Source organism: Calidris pugnax, unplaced genomic scaffold (genome assembly GCF_001431845.1).
Source record: "Calidris pugnax isolate Ruff unplaced genomic scaffold, ASM143184v1 scaffold118, whole genome shotgun sequence".
Classification (NCBI taxonomy): domain Eukaryota; kingdom Metazoa; phylum Chordata; class Aves; order Charadriiformes; family Scolopacidae; genus Calidris; species Calidris pugnax.
This window is the reverse complement of record NW_015090855.1, coordinates 102,869-119,302: the sequence shown is the minus strand read 5'-3', so window position 1 is coordinate 119,302 and position 16,434 is coordinate 102,869. Positions and strand designations below refer to the sequence as shown.

Genomic DNA, 16,434 nt, shown 5'->3' with positions numbered 1-16,434 from the left:
AGTGGAAATGGCGCCTGGAATGGGGGGCTGGAAAAAGAAAAAAAACAGAAAAAGAAAAAAAAAAAAAAAAGAAACTCTTGAGGCTTGTCCAAACCTACTCATGTTTATATTGGAGCCCGTGAGTGACATCAGAGCAGGGAGAGTATAAACACCAGCAGGACCTACTCGGGGCTTTAAAACCTGCGAACACGCCGCTGCCTCCAAACTGCCTGGGGGGTGATGTGCTGAAGTGGCGGAGGGGAGAGCAGCATGAGGCTCCAGCTGGAGAAGCAGCTCCTCTTCCTCTCCCTCCTCTGCATCCTCTCCAAGGTAAGGGAGACGGGGCCCTGGGGTGGCTTTAGCCTTGCTCAGGGAAGCACCCAGTCCTTGCAAAGTGAGATGCAGGGAGGGCTGGGGTGTCACAATGAGCCCGGCTGGCCGATGGGCTGTATTTGTGCAGTTCCAAGGGGGCAGAGCTAGGCTGGGGGAGAGACATTTGTAATCAAGGGTCTTAACGTTCACGGGCCAAAGTTGTGCAAGTCCAGGGAGCAGGCAGGAATGACAACAATGCAGTGTTTGCTCGCCCGTCCCCGCAGCTCTCCCAGGGCTGTGGTATGTGTCCCTGGGAGCAGCAGCTCGGCGGTAGCGGCTCCTGCAGACTCCTTGGTCCCTGCCCAGGCTCCCAAGGCAGGGGGCCAAGCAGCAAGCACCAGCCTCAGCATTCCTCAGCTCTCCCCCCCTTCCCCGGGATGCTTGTGCAAAGCCGATGCCTCTGACACGATTTGGGTTGTTGCAGTGATTTTTTAATTATTTCTTTTTTTTTTTTTTTCCTCTTGGACTCCATGTGAAAATAATTGCCTGTGCAGAGAACAGGGAAGTTGAAAAGTTTGGCATATCTCAGCTCCAAGTTCTAATTGCTGCTTAAATCCCAAAGCAGACCTTCTGCAAGCAGGGACAGCACGGCAGCGTCGTGCCTATTTGGCTCCTTTCCCAGACAGTTAAGATCTCTGATAGGAGCCACATTGTCATCTAAAGACAAGTTAATTACAAGGAGCAGGGGGAAATGGATTAATGGAGTTGGCTTGGCTAATCTTTCTAAAACATTGATTTGTAATAGCAACCTCCTGAAAGATGAAAAATGCCCTTGGCTGCCTGGGTAAGCTGTGATGGAGAAATGACTCCTGCTCCAGGCGCTCACGAGTGCCTGGAGAATCACCAAGGGCCCTCGTGCCTCCAGCCCAAACCTGGCCACCACAACCAGTCCTTCCATCCCTGCTGCGAGTCCCTCTCTGGGTTCTGCTACACTAATCACGCTGCTCGTTGATAAAACTAGAACAAGCCACAGATTGCCCAGCCCACTTCGGATATATTTTATCTCTAATTTCTGGCACTGACTTATCTACAGCCCCATAAAAAACATCCGAAATGCTGCAAATGGGGAGCAGATAACACACCAGTACCTACCTTCTCCGTTTAACTGGTAACGTCAGACCTGATGCTACTGGGAGAAACTAAAAGAGGAAGAAAAACAGTATCTAAAATCTACATGGTCCAGCTAAACCCTTCGGTCTCTTGGCAGCCTCAGCAGACACACCAGTATCTGGACCAGCAGAGGGATGGATTTTTTGGTTGTGGGTTTGCTGATCTGCTGCCTACGTTGCAGGAGCAGAGCGTGTGTGGTGCTGAGCAGCCAGGCTGCCGGGGGGGGGCTGGGGCTGCTGCGGGGGGGCTCACACACGCTGCCGGGGCCAGGGCTGGCAAAGCATTCCCTTCCAAACTGCAGAGCCAGCTCCCTTGGCTTCGGGCCCCGTATGCAACAAGCCCTGTCAGATACGGCACGACGGCAGCACGAGCGCTGCCTGCAAAAGCTCCTTGTGCCAGGGTAATCGTGCGAGCAGAACGAGCCCTGGATAGAAAGACCTACCTGCCTGGATTGAACTCCTGCAGGCACATCCCTGGCAAACAATCGGCTGAGCAGTGCACAGCCCTGCCCCAGGGGTGTAGCTCGGAGGGGAAATGGAGCTCCCCATCCTCGAAAACATGCCTATCTCAGGGCTGCTCACCCAGCAGGACAGGCAGAGGATGCTGCAGCCGGGGCCAGGCAGAGGAGGCAGCTGGACCAGGAAGGAAAGCAGAGAGCTTCACTTGGCTTCAGTTCCCCCACTGCTGATGTGATGCCCTGTTCCTTGGCACAAAATAGAGCTGTTAAGACCGTTTGGAGTGAGGTGCTGTGCCCTCACCATGTGCATTCAGCTCCCTGCAAAGCCACATCTCCAGCTGGGCACAAGTCGCTGCCTCGGTGGCTGGCATGGGGCAGGCTGCTTTCCCTTCCTTCCTCCTGCTGGGCTGCTTAAGGGCTCCCAGCCCCCTTAAATAACCACCCCTGCCTGGGATGTCCGCCTTGTAGCTCCATCCTCCTCCTGGAGGTTTAAGTCCCCATCCTGCAGAGTATGCCTGATTCTCCCTGGTTTTCCATAGGTGCCCATCACGCTGTGCCCCAGGGGGACAGTAGCTTTCCAGGCTGCTTTGCCATATTCCCATGGATTCGCAGAGCCTCCCTCTGCTGAAAACCCGCCTCATCACTGGGAGGAGGTTACCTGCCTGCCCTAGTGAATATAGCAGCCATTAGCCAAAAAAACAACCCGTATGGAATCAGGGGTGTCTTTGCCTCCGCAGGTGTGTGCCCAGCTGTGCCGGAGACCATGCTACTGCCCCTGGGTGCCACCCCACTGCCCCCGTGGGTCCCCCCTGGTCCTGGATGGCTGTGGCTGCTGTAAGATCTGTGCCCGGCGCCTGGGAGAGCCCTGCGACTTCCTCCACGTCTGCGACCAGAGCCAGGGCCTCGTCTGCGACTACAGCGCGGCGCCCGCGGGGACAGGAGCCACCTGCAACTGTGAGCACAGGGGTGTCCATGTCCCCTGAGGATGCCCCCATGTCCCCAGCCCAGCATAACCCCAACCAGAGCCCCGGGCAGCACCAGGCATCCCGCAGGGCTTCCAGGGAAGCGGTTGAGGCTCTGAAAGCAGCTTTTTTTGAGGCTGATGGATGCAGCTTGGCCTCGGGGCTGTGCCACAGCTTCAACCAACTCTTGTGCCATCCCCAACGAGGGATTCAGGGTGGTCTGAGTGGGGATGGACACAGGGTGGGGGTCCTGGGGATGCCGTGGTCACCCTGCCAGGGTTGGAGCCTGGGGATCCTACAGAGAACTTTCAGAGAAACTTTTTCAAGCCTGAACACCCTGAAAGGCAGGGTCAGAGCTGAAGGGCAGTAGGTTCCTCACCAAGTGGTGAGTTGCTGCTTTGAAAAGACGGAGATCAGAAGAGGAGGCAGGAAGGGGGCACAGCTCGGAGGGGAAATGGAGCTCCCCATCCTCGAAAACATGCTTATCTCAGAGCTGCTCTCCCAGCAGGAGCAGGACAGGCAGGGGATGCTGCAGCCGGGGCCAGACAGAGGAGGCAGCTGGACCAGGAAGGAAAGCAGGGAGCTTCACTTGGCTTCAGTTCCCCCACTGCTGATGTGATGCCCTGTTCCTTGGCACAAAATAGAGCTGTTAAGACCGTTTGGAGTGAGGTGCTGTGCCCTCACCATGTGCATTCAGCTCCCTGCAAAGCCACATCTCCAGCTGGGCACAAGTCGCTGCCTCGGTGGCTGGCATGGGGCAGGCTGCTTTCCCTTCCTTCCTCCTGCTGGGCTGCTTAAGGGCTCCCAGCCCCCTTAAATAACCACCCCTGCCTGGGATGTCTGCCTTGTAGCTCCATCCTCCTCCTGGAGGTTTAAGTCCCCATCCTGCAGAGTATGCCTGATTCTCCCTGGTTTTCCATAGGTGCCCATCACGCTGTGCCCCAGGGGGACAGTAGCTTTCCAGGCTGCTTTGCCATATTCCCATGGATTCGCAGAGCCTCCCTCTGCTGAAAACCCGCCTCATCACTGGGAGGAGGTTACCTGCCTGCCCTAGTGAATATAGCAGCCATTAGCCAAAAAAACAACCCGTATGGAATCAGGGGTGTCTTTGCCTCCGCAGGTGTGTGCCCAGCTGTGCCGGAGACCATGCTACTGCCCCTGGGTGCCACCCCACTGCCCCCGTGGGTCCCCCCTGGTCCTGGATGGCTGTGGCTGCTGTAAGATCTGTGCCCGGCGCCTGGGAGAGCCCTGCGACTTCCTCCACGTCTGCGACCAGAGCCAGGGCCTCGTCTGCGACTACAGCGCGGCGCCCGCGGGGACAGGAGCCACTTGCAACTGTGAGCATAGGGGTACCCACGTCCCCTGGGGATGTCCCCATGTCCCCAGCCCAGCATAACCCCAACCAGAGCCCCGGGCAGCACCAGGCATCCCGCAGGGCTTCCAGGGAAGTGGTTGAGGCTCTGAAAGCAGCTTTTTTTGAGGCTGATGGATGCAGCTTGGCCTCGGGGCTGTGCCGCAGCTTCAGGCAGCTCTTGTGCCATCCCCGACTAGGGATTCAGGGTGGTTTGAGTGGGGATGGGCACAGGGTGGGGGTCCTGGGGATGCCACGGTCACCCTGCCAGGGCTGGAGCCTGGGGGTCCTCCAGAGAAATTTCAGAGAAACTTTTTCAAGCCTGAACACCCTGAAAGGCAGGGTCAGAGCTGAAGGGCAGTAGGTTCCTCACCAAGTGGTGAGCTGCTGCTTTGGAAAGACGGAGATCAGAAGAGGAGGCAGAAAGGGGGAGGAGGTTGGCTGATGCCCACACTGCTGCAAACCCATGTCTGCCCCACACACCTCTTAGTCACTTCTCTTGCCCCCCCCGTTCAGTCCCCTCATGCCAGCCCCACAGTTTCCCCCAGCAGTCCCCTCTGCCGTCCACACCTCTCTGTCACTGTGTCCCTAACGGTGTCCCCGGCTGTCACTTGCAGTTGAAGACAGCGAGGAGGGCTGCGAGTTGAACGGCCGGGTCTATCGAGATGGGGAGGTTTTCCAGCCCAGCTGCAAACTCCAGTGCCGCTGCCTGGATGGGGGCTTCACCTGCATCCCGCTCTGCCAAGAGGATGTCCGGCTGCCCACCCCGGACTGCCCCTACCCGCGGCGTGTGGAGGTCCCGGGGAAGTGCTGCCCTGAGTGGATCTGCGAAGCCCGGGACCAGCACCTCCTCCGGGATGCTGCGGCAGGTAAGATGCAAGACATGCCAGTGAGGGGATGCCCACGCAGGTCTCCGGGGATGGTTTCTTTATCCCAGACCATGAACATCAACAGAAAACACCTCATTGCACATTTCCCTGCCATGCAGGGGTATTTCTGCAGCAGAACCTGACTCTAACCACCCTTTTTCCCCCCTCATCTCTTTCCATCCAGCCCCTGGGGCAGTGTCCCCGCTGCTGCCATACCCCTGCCAGGAGTGGGGCACGGAGTGGAGCGCCTGCTCGGCCACCTGCGGCGTGGGCTTCTCCACCCGTGTCTCCAACCAGAACCACTTCTGCAGGCTTGAGACTCAGAGGCGGCTCTGCGTGGCCAGACCCTGCCCGGCCCTGCCGGCAGCATCCCCGGCGGTAAGTGAGGCCCTCAGAGAAGCTGGTGCCTCTGGGCAATAGGTTTGTCCGAGAAAGGGAAATGCCAGACAACTCGAGCTATGGGACCCCCCCATTAACTGTGGGCACCCCATCACCCCCAGCCACAACCTGACCATGTCTCAGGGGCAGACAAACCGTCTCCTGGAAGTGCACTTGGAAAACAGCTGAGGGCAGGCACAGGCTGGAATTTGGGTGTCTCTAGATGTCTGAATCCAAGAACACCGTGGATCCCATGTAACCCTGAGCCCCATAGGTGGGCTCGACCTGCCCCTATGGCTGGAGATGCATCTGCAGCTCCTGCCTGGCTCCCTGGGTACACCCAAGAAGCAGGGCTCTGCCACCCTTCTAATTAGCCTGGCACACCCCAAGTACGGACACAGTGCAAGGCTGCCTTGCGTGCATGCAGCTGGCACTTTCCAGGGCCAGGCACCCGCATTGCCACATGCCCCTGCTCCCTAGATGTGGGGGACACATCACCACCCCCTCCACTCCACCCCCATCACTCTCTGCTTTTCTTTTCCAGAGGGGAAGAGGAGGTCGTTTGTAGCTGTGCCCACCCCGGTCGCATCCCAGAGCCAACGCCTCATCCTGGCAAAGAGTCTGGCACAAGCCCACGGCACTGTGGTTTTGGTGGAGATGGAGGACATGTCCCTTGGGAAACTGGGGAAGAACTGATGGACTTTGGCTGTGAAGGAGGGTGGAAATAGAGAACAAGAGCCCCATGTTACCCAGCACCTGCCTGCTCTGTGCCCCACACTGCCCCAGGCAGGGTTACTGGGAAGAATCCCTGAGTTTCTGAATGAAATGAGAAATGGGGAAACCCTGCCCCGAGTGTGAACCTGAGAAACTAGGAAGTGGTCCTTTGCTGGATCGATGGGGCTTTTGGCGAGGTGATGCTGCTCCTCCAGCACGTCCCTCACGCACGCAGCTCTGCTCTGTGGGGGCTGTGAGAGACAGTCTCCAGCACCTGGAAGCCCAAATTCCCAGGGGAACCCTCACACCCTGGTGCCTCCCGGGGAAGGAGGAGGTACATGGGGCTGCACACCACCAACCACCACCACGCCAGACTGAGCGGCTCGACCGTGCACGAGCTCAGCCGTCCCACAATTATCCACCCTGCAGCCCAGCGGCCGCCTTCCTGGGCACGGGGCAGAGGCATCCTCCTGATGGCAGCTCTAATTCACCTTCCCCGCATCTCTCCAGAATAAACACGAACCTTCCTGCTCCTCCCGGCCTCCTCCTCTCCAAAGCGCTGGCGGTTTGGCAGGGCTTTGGCGAGCGAGGAGCTCAGACGCAGGAGACACCCGCTCCGCAGCAGCAGACATACCGCCTGCCATCCAACCCTGCGCGCCGGGGCCGAAAGAAAAGCAGAAAAAAGAAAAAAAAAAAAAAAAAAGAGAGAGAAAACAAGTCGCAAAGAGGAGTCGGGGCCCTCTCCCCACGGGCTGGAGCTGCTCCAGCTGTGCAAGAGTCAGCGCAGGAGAGCGGCTCGGCAGCTCTGCCTTAACTTTTCTCACCGCGATGATCCTCCTGGGTGACTGAAAAATGAAACCCAAATGCCCTCTAACGGCCTGGCACCAGCGTGCAGAGGGAGCGCGTGTCCCACACTTGGAAGGAGCAGCAGTTTAGGTGACGATCTCTCCGGGTGAGATCTGGACAGTGTAGACGTGCGTTTGCGGAATTGAAAATAAAGATGTGCTCATCTCGGTGCGGAGCTTGCCTGAGCCTGTGATTGCAGGATGATCCCGGCTCCGGTGAGCCCCCAGGAGCTCTGCTCACTCCAACCTGGCTGCTGCAGGAAAAGCCTGACCCAGGACCCTGGCGGCTTAGAGGCACCTCAATTCTGGCTGCTTAGAATAAGAAAAAAAAAATCATAATTAAAAAAAAGTGAATCAAAGCCCTGAGAATGTTATTGCAGTATATTATATCCTGGATTAAATTCTGCCCCTTTGCTTTTTGCCAGCCATAGCTCCGTCATCTCTGCTGATGGGACCAGCCCTGGTTTCTCACGCCATCGCTGTGCCCGGGTCTCTGCTCGCTGCTGGGACACGTGGGAGAGCATGGCATGGTGCTGGCTGGGTTACTGATGGGTCTGCAGCCCAGGCACTGCCCAGGCCGTGCCTCTTCTCAGCCTCCCAAAAACCAAAGCCTAAATTCTTCCCCCGCAACTCATCCCTCCTCCCTCCAGCCCCACACCTCCTCCGCTCACCCCAAACTAGCATTGCCCCAGCATTGCCACCATCATCACCAGCTGACTGTCCTCCTGACCCAGCCCAACACGATACCTGGGCAGATTTGGGGGTGCAGGGGCAAAAGGCTAAATGGCAGAGGGAGATCTCCTCTCCCAGCCAGAGGGAAGACCCCCCACAAGAAGCAGGAAAAGCAGCAGGGTCAAGGACGCCATTCGCCTCTTCCCCCAGCCCTTGCAAATGCTGAAAATAAAATTAAAGTCAAGGATGTTTTTCAGGTACCTCTTGGCAGGAGGAGGGGAGAGAGAAAAAAAAGATATATCTCATTGCTCATGCAGTAAAACATTGCTTACAAAGAGAATTATTTACTGTGATCATCTGGTGCTCTGCCCGAATACAAATCACTAATTCAGTTTGATACAGGGGACGTGGTGAACCTCTGGCAGGCAGCGAATCGCAGAGTGAACGTGGCCTGGTCTGCAGCTTTTGTTGACTTATTTCACCTCCACAACTGCCGTGCCAAAAAAAGCGGTGACATGAGGCTAACGTAGATTTTAAAGGCACAATGTTCCTCGATTGACATGGATAAGACACATCCTGTGTACTGAAAAACCTGGTTTGAAGCCAGTTTATGTTTGAGCATACTGGGACATGGCCACCAAGTCAGGGTAAGCTGCTGGCCAGGAGTGCTGCTGGGCATCTCACCCCCTTCCCAAATCCTGCCCAGCCACCTCTGGGTGATGGTAAAAATCAAAAGGTCACTTTTTAAGCAGCAACCTGTAATTTTTATCTCAAACAGAAATGACTCAATGCACCTCTGCTATAATTTACTCTCTTTTTTTTTTTTTCTGCAAAATGTCATTTCTCCCTGATTCACTGAGCAGAAAACATCTAAATAATGAATTAATGAATCCAAATAAATCAGAGTTATTTTTCCCTAAGAATACAGGGAAATCAACTCTTGCAATTTGATTGCCAGTCTCACAACATTTGCTATTCCCTCTAAAGCCCTGCTACCCTGGAAACATGGTTATTTGAGGATCAGGTTTATTGCAGCCTCTGATACAGTGGGTCCCAGGCTCTGCCTGCTCTTGTGGGGCAGTAGAGAAATACTCTGCTACCCCCAGATGATTGTGGTCACCTGTAAAGTTAAAAAAAAAAAAACAAACAACCCCAAACCAGAAGACAACTCACCTCTCTCCTCAAAGCATACTGCCACATCTGCACACACAAATGGCATGTGGTTTGACAGCCGTACTCCTGGACCGGCGGTGAGCAATAGATCACAGCTCATTTCGGTGTAAGCACACTCAGCAGCTGAAGGAGAAACTGTGCTCCTGCATGAGTAAACAACGTGCATCAGAATGTTTTTTTTTCCCCAAGCCATTCTCATGACTGATGATTTTTAAATGCATGGAGTTGGCTGAGAAATGAGTCCCTCATTAAAGCTAACCATTTTCAGCTACCTCCCCAAGCATGGGAATGCAGTACTCGATAAAAAACAGTAGATCAAGGTTCTTTTTTTGCTGTTGAAGAGCCTTGAATTGGTTGCCTGAAAGCCCATCACTTGTGTTTGCTGCCAGCAGGATCTGTCCCAGCCCCGTGCTCTCACACTGCCCTGGATGGGCTGGCAGCAGCATCGCTGCCGTGTGCCAGAGCTGGGCACTGGAGGGGGGCATCCTGATATGGGATGATCAGGGAGGAGCTGGGTGGAAGCACCTCTATTGCAAGTGAAATCACGGGTCAAGAAAACACTTTAAACACACACGGAGGCAAGCAGGGGAGAGGAGAGGAGCTGTGCTGCTGCGTGAGTGCCCCAGGGAGCATGCAGGAGGGCACGGGGCTACAGCCAGGCACGGGCAGTGCTCCCTCTGCCCTGCTCCTCTCCTCCCGTGGCAGGAGGTACCCAGCACCAAGCCTTCATTTTGGGGACCCAAGACAGTTTTGTCCACACTGCTGAGGGCAGCTTGTGACCCTTCCCGTGATTACAGCAGTCTTCCCAGCCAGCTACTCTCTCTGCCTCAGTTTCCCCAATGATTGTTGCTCTGGGACAAAGGGAACCATCCCAGTTTGATCCTCTCATCCTGCTGCACCTCCGCGCCTCCATAAAGTTGCTCTGCAAGTGCCACCCTACCCCCAGGCAGCAGGAGTAGCTGAAACACACGGAGGCGAAGGGGGCAGGAGCAGGGCAGGATGGAGGACTGCTTTCCTGAGGGGTGAGCCCCCATGGACCCTCTCTGCTGCTGCTGCAGGAGCACAGTCCCACCAGAGCCTCTGCAAACCTCAGAAAAGCCATATCCTCGCCCCACGGAAACAGCTTTTAAGCTTTTAAGCTACACCTCTTGGGGTGAGATTTTTATCATGTAGGCAGGAAATAACACACAGAGTTTCCTGTCATTTATCCATCAGCCCCATCGAGCAGTTTTCAGAGTCAACACGCACTGATACTCACACCACACAGCTACCACCACCTCACATCTTGGGCTTCCCTGCGCTGTCCCCGACCTGCCATGCCTGAGCACGGTCCAGCAGCGACCTTTGGCTGCTTCCAATGAGCAAAGGGCAGCCGGGATGGCTCAGCAGGACTTGCCCCGCTCCTTCCCCGCTGGCAGAGGTGATACCAGCCTCTATCCACCCCCTGCCCTAGATTAAGTTCTGGGGAAGCAGGTGGCCACAGCCCTTCTCGGGCCCAGCCCATCAGTTGAAGTTGTTTTGCCAAGGTCATTTCCCTATGGCGTGCCAGGGTAAACCTTCTCCTTTCTGATTGCTGGCATGTTTACTCCTGTGTCTGAAGATAAAGTTATTTCTGGCCTCATTTACGCAGCAGCAGCTGCTCAGCAATGCAAACGGGGGCTGGCTTCCCTTGGGGGTCGGCTTCCCTTGGGGGGTCCTCCTCGGGGTCCTTGCTTTTAGCTCTTGCCCCAGCATCGCGGCATCATCTGTGTGACATCCCCTGCCACAGGGAAAGCAGGAGAGGAAGGTCACAGCCTGGGATTCCTGCCCCGCTTGGGTCAGAGAGCCGGGGGAGGATTTTTGGGTAGGGATATAGAAGGGGGCAGCAAGAGTAGGATGTTACTGCGTGTTTAGGGGAGGCGTGGGGGTTCGGCAGGGAGCGGGGCTGCTGGCATGGCTGCCTGCTGGAGCAGGGCTGGCAGCAGGAGCCCCATGGAAAGCTGCCAGCCTCCACCTTACCCCGGCTCCCGGTGCTCCGGGATGAGCAGTGGGGCCGGGAGAATGGCTGTCAGGAGTGAAGCGAGTGGCAGCTCGCGGGGTGCTGGATTTCAACCCCACCCCCCACCCCCCCAAAAGCATCTGGAGGGATGGCGAGGGGGGGTCTCCTCACCCTGAGCGGGACAGAGCAGAAGCAGGCTGAAAGCTCTGGAGCCCCCGTCTTCAGGCATCTCCCCTCCCTTCCCCTCCCCGCTCCCTTCCTCCACAGCGTCCAAAATAGTCGTGGGCCTGCGTGTCCCCGGCGCCCGGCTCAAAATATCTCAAGAGGGCTGGCAGCCGGCGCCGGGGGAGCCTGCGGACACCGGGGCTTTCGGCTGAGCCACATCCTCCCCAGGCTCCCGGGAGAGCCCTGCGCCCCGAAACTCCCCCGGCCGGGGCCGTGGGGAGCGGAATCCCTGGGGAACTTGGGGCTGGCTCTGGGCCGCCCCGCCCCTGCCACCACCGTCACCGCCCCGGCAGCAGCCACCCCGCTGTGTGGGACGGGCCTGTCACAGCACCCCGATGGCCACCGAGGCTCTCGGCCGGTCGCCCGGCAATGGCAGCGGGGCCCTGTGCCCCGTGGACACCGCCTTCGCCCAGCGCTTCTTGCCCACCGTCTACCTGGTGGTGATCCCCCTGGGGCTGGTGGGGAACGGGCTGGGGCTGTGGCACCTCTGCACCGGGCCCCGGCGGGGCGCCCGCCATCCCCTCAGCCTGCTGGTGGGCAACCTGGGCATGGCCGACCTGCTGTACGTCAGCACCCTGCCCTTCCTCGTCAGCTACTACCTGCAGGACAGAGCCTGGGTCTTTGGGCACGTCTGGTGCCGCGTCACCCGGGCCCTCTTCCACCTCAACCTCTACGCCAGCATCGGCTTCCTCACCTGCATCAGCGTCCACCGCTACCTGGGAATCGTGCACCCACTGAAGGTGCGGGGTCGGTACGAAGGGGCAACCTCTTCTGCCTGGCTCATTGTGATGGTCTGGCTGTGGGTCATCGCGCAGGTGGCTCCCGATTTCGCCTTCAGCAAGATGGACAACACGGGGAGGCAGTGCCATGACACGACAGGGAACGACGACCTGGACGCTTACTTGCCATACAACTTAGCCATCACCGCGATTGGGTTCATCATCCCGTTCCTCATCATCATCGGGTGCTACTGTCACGTGGTGGTGGTGCTCTGCAGGAACGACACTGTGGACCTCAGCCTCAGGAGAAGAAGCATCAGACTGGTGATTCTCGTGATGGTCCTTTTCTCCATCTGCTTCCTGCCCTACCACATCTTCAGGAACCTCAACTTGTTGTCTCGAAAGTGGCAGCTGGAAGGATCCTGCACACAGGCTTTAAAGAACATCTACGTTTCCTACCAGGTGACCCGGGGGCTGGCCAGCTTCAACAGTGCCCTCAACCCCCTGATCTACGTGATGACCAGTGAAGAATGCATGACACGTATGAGGACCATCCACCAAAAAGCCAGCCGGTCCCTGGGGTTCACCTCCAGCAGGAAAACCTCCAGCCAGGTGGATGAGAAGAAGATAAACATCATTCTTTGTGAGGAGGAAGCTTCTGATGAGCTCTGAGGTACCCAACACCCCCTCCAAAGGATGGCACCACTTCAGTTTGTGCTTGGCCCCTTCTCGGGAGCAGCCCCCCCACCTTGATGCCTGTTTTGCAGAGAGATGGTGTTTGCAGCATCACTGGCTCCAGTCTCACACAAGGGACAGGCAGGACTGCTGGCCTCAGAGAGCAAGCTGGGACCAGGTTTGAGAGCAAAGCCCAACCATTTTGCCGATAGTACGCTTGAAGACGGAAAGAGATGAACATCGCGTTTGCTCCAGTCCTGAAGTGTTTCTCAGTCCAGCCTCCAATGCAGTGATCCGAGCTGGTTAACATCCCCCTGGCTCCCTGGAGGCCCATTGAGCTCCTCAGTGAGTGAAGGATGGGGACAAACAATGCCTTGTCCCCCCACCGTGTCCCCTCTCCCCCAATGGACGTGGGTTTGAGACAGGATTCCATGCTTCACTCAAGGAGAGGGCACCAGGAATTAACCACCTGCATTGCAGAACAGCTGAGAGGGTGAATTTTTGCAGGGGGAAGTGCTCTGGAAATGGAAATATTCATAAAAATATCAGGTTTTGAATATATGACTAAGCTGTGCCAGTTCCTGGGTTAGCTGTTCCTGGGTGAGTGAGCTGCTTCAGGATCTGTGTTATCCTCTGCTGCCCACATCCTTCACAGAAGAAAAAAGTATATTGGCATTACTCACTCTTTTTTGGAAGAGCACACAGCAGACAACAAATTGGCATTTTAAAGTTTCTGGAGGCTGTTGGTTGGAGGTTTTTTTTGCAAGGTGAATGACAGCAGAACCACCACTTTCAGCAGGCAAATCCCAGGAGAGTTTTGAAATCTTCAGGTGGGTGGCTGCAGTTTACTCTTGCATCCAGCCTCGCGAGGGGATTAGACAGGTCTATTAAAAATTAGACATGCAAAAAAAAGAGAGGCAACGCTGGTTTGCAGGGTTGTGGAGGCAAGATTCAATGGCAAGGGCAGTGCGTGTGGCATCACCGGGGGGGATCTCTGCTTCGGGGGGAGCAGAGGCTCCCGAGCAGCGTTTCGGTTTTTGCTCTTGGTGCTCACCACCACGAACAGCTTGAACATTTCAGACCTTGTGAAAGGAGCAACGTGATTTGCAGCAGCAGATCTCGCAGCTCAGCTGAATCAAGTGGACTGTGAGTTAAAAATCAGCTGGGGAAGTGCTGACCCGCAGACGCTGCGCTCTTTGGACCAAAGCCCGACACTTATCACGCTCAGCCACTCCTCGCACGGACCCATCTTCGCTGCTGCGCAGAGGGAGCCACCGCTGGCTTTCAGATGGAGTTAATGGCTAAAGTGCAAATAAACACCTCATGCTTTCAGTTTTGAGTTGTCTGGCTTCTCTTAAAGCTTTACAGGAACTCAGGAGCCAGCTGGCCTGCTGCTGGAGCAGGGGCCTGCCTCCTGTGGGGAGTGGTGATGAGTTTCCCAGGTCTCTGCAGACGGGGAGCTGCGGGGAGCCCTCCCTGCCTGCACAGCCAGACAGCAGGCAGTTGCTGAAGAGCAGTGCTGGGCCAGGCATGCACTAAGGTAGGTCCCCCAAATCTACTCAGCAAAGTCCTGAAACTTTCAGCTCCCACCTCATCCAGAGGAAATCAAAAGACAAAGCTTAAATGCCCAAACGAGATGTTCTTCTGTCTCTGCAGTAAGGAAGATCTTTGGGATGTTAGGAACAGGTCCAGCCTCTGCTGCTTGCACACAGTCCCCAGACCTGGGCTTCTCCAGAGCTCTGAACTCTTCTTCTTTCCTGAAAAAACACCCACACCTCCAAAAGCTGTCCAGCCCTTCCATCTTCACACACGGATCCCATCCATGAGGTTACAGCTCCTGGCAGATCCAGCTTTGGCCCCCACAGCCCCCCCGAGCTGCAGCACCCTGTCACTGCACCCACTTTGGGCCTGATTAATAGAAATAAAGCATCTCAGCATCCTGGGGCCAGAGCGCTGGGTAGGAAACACCAGCAAACTCTGCTCTCACCTCCTGCATTGCTGTCCCCAACTCTGTCTTCTCCAGTGCCCCCTCATGTCATTGGCAATGATGATTTAAAGAGCTGTATCCCAAGAAGCACCTCTGAGCCCCATGGGCAGTAGCAGCCATACAGCTGATCATTTTTCTTGTCCTGTTTCTGTCAAATCAGCAAAGGCCAGTAATGACCTGTGTGTTGGGACAACGGCCTGGAGATACAGGGGGGTTTTTGGTATCTCATGCTTTGCAGTCCCCTTGGTTCTCAGATGACACTGCTTCCCCTTGTGAACTGAAGAAATGAGCTCCTTCCCTTCATTAGCTCTATGTGTAATTAGGAGCCAACTGCTGGCACATGAGCCTGTGGCCAGATTTTGCAGCTGGTGATGGAGCAGCAAAGCTCTCCTTCCTCCAGCCCTCGCCATCGAGGGAGGCTTCTTCCCTCGCAAAGAGCAGCCGCCGCTCTCTGCAGGACACTGCAGGTGCATGGTCCCTGCTGGGGGCCCCCCCAAAACACGTGGCCACTGCTGACCTCTCCAAATCTTCTTATCCCCTGGGAGCAGAGGGGTGGGATTCTCCCTGGAGCAACCAGCACGGGCAGCTCTTGCTCTGTGCCCGTCCCCACTCATGGCACGGGGAGCTGAGGGGGCAGCACGTGTTTCGGCAGCGAGTGAGGGGTCAGAGAAGGTGGGGAGCTGCCATATTCCTCCTCCCCCTTCTTCCAGCAGCTCTGCCAGCCCTTGGCAGGACCTTGCACAAGCTTTGGTGCTGGCAGGAGGGGTCAGTGCCCACCAGAGCTGCTGTGCATCCTGACCCAGGCATCACCCTCGGCTCCTGGCTGGCACAAGCGTGGGGAGAAGACCTGAGCAGAAGACCTTTGGCAGTGCCTCAGGGGCTGGCTTTGAGTGAGGTCCTTTTTCCCCACTGCTGCAGAGACCTTCCAGTGCTGTCAGGGTCCTTCACACGAGCTGCACATCCTCAGGGGGTGAGATGGCTCCACGGGAAGAAATAAATTAATTTCACCTCTTCTGGGCTCCTGGCTTAAGATGATCTGAACATTCCTCTTTCCCTCCCCTGGCTATCTGTTGCTGGACTCGAAGATGCCTAAAATCAGGCGAGAGGAATCCCACCTGTACCGTCTGCTTTTCCCATGGACTCTCTGGCACAGCCACGTGGAGCAACGAACTTGTCTGCAAATCCGACCCCGACGCAGATTTTTAACTTCCTTATGCAGATCAGACCCGACCAACAAACCAAACATGGTGGGAACTCTCCCGCTGACATTAATGGGATCGGGATCAAGCCTGGAAATTTGGCAGCATTTCTCGCTTCATTAAATAAAAGCCTCTCGGTTGAGGATTTGTTGCAAACACAGTCAAGATTTGTTACTTTAAGGAAAACTTTTGAGCTGACAGCCCCGGGAAGCTGTTCAGGCAGAATTAACAGGCACATGTACAGATGCACAGATGTACCACCACTTTCTTTCCCTAAAATGCAAAACTGTTTTTCTTGGCATGCAAAGCACTCTGCAAGAAGAAACTATCGCTATCGGCAGCAGCTGAATGCATAGGACTCAACTCTGTTTAATTCTGTATTTCCACTTTGCACAGATTTCTAAAAAGAGACTAAACGTGTCATGTTTCCAAGGTCTTTGTGTTTCTGGAGGCACCGAGCAAAGCCAAGGGGCAAAGGCTGCCGTGTGTGAGCCAGGGGGAGTGGGAGAGAGCAGCGAGTACCACAGGAGGCACAGAAACTCCTCGAGTTCAGCCAAAACACGGCCAGTTTCAGAGCTGCTGGCTCCAGAGGTGCCAGGCATTAGCCCCCAGCAGCGAGTCCAGAGTTCATGGCATGTGGGAACTGGGAAACTGGGACTGTTTAGTTTGAGGAAGAGGAGACTGAGGGGTGACCTCATCACTCTCTACAACTACTTGAAAGGACACTGTAGAGAGGTTGGTGCTGCTCTCTTCTCACAAGCAATTAGCG

The 16,434-nt window shown here is 56.1% G+C and overlaps 2 protein-coding genes across 2 annotated transcripts; both read left to right on the top strand.

Moving 5' to 3' along the window:
* The first annotated feature begins 174 nt into the window (after positions 1-174).
* On the top strand, positions 175-7,359 carry LOC106889046 (WNT1-inducible-signaling pathway protein 2-like). The gene is made up of 5 exons (XM_014943697.1): positions 175-309; positions 2,656-2,872; positions 4,849-5,100; positions 5,285-5,478; positions 6,023-7,359. The coding sequence occupies exons 1-5, from the start codon at positions 250-252 to the stop codon at positions 6,044-6,046; spliced, it is 747 nt and encodes a 248-aa protein (XP_014799183.1). The 5' UTR covers positions 175-249; the 3' UTR covers positions 6,047-7,359.
* Positions 7,360-11,253: 3,894 nt separating this feature from the next.
* On the top strand, positions 11,254-13,792 carry LOC106889043 (P2Y purinoceptor 1-like). The gene has a single exon (XM_014943693.1). The coding sequence runs from the start codon at positions 11,421-11,423 to the stop codon at positions 12,474-12,476; it is 1,056 nt and encodes a 351-aa protein (XP_014799179.1). The 5' UTR covers positions 11,254-11,420; the 3' UTR covers positions 12,477-13,792.
* The last annotated feature ends 2,642 nt before the right edge of the window (positions 13,793-16,434 follow it).

What these genes read in the sequence shown, in the direction of transcription:
- LOC106889046 (XM_014943697.1), top strand. Translation starts at nt 250, where the DNA reads ATGAGGCTCCAGCTGGAGAAGCAGCTCCTCTTCCTCTCCCTCCTCTGC. An exon ending in GACAGGAGCCACCTGCAACT is followed by an intron (nt 2,873 to 4,848) that starts GTGAGCACAGGG and finishes TGTCACTTGCAG; the next exon opens with TTGAAGACAGCGAGGAGGGC. An exon ending in CCTCCGGGATGCTGCGGCAG is followed by an intron (nt 5,101 to 5,284) that starts GTAAGATGCAAG and finishes CTTTCCATCCAG; the next exon opens with CCCCTGGGGCAGTGTCCCCG.
- LOC106889043 (XM_014943693.1), top strand. Translation starts at nt 11,421, where the DNA reads ATGGCCACCGAGGCTCTCGGCCGGTCGCCCGGCAATGGCAGCGGGGCC.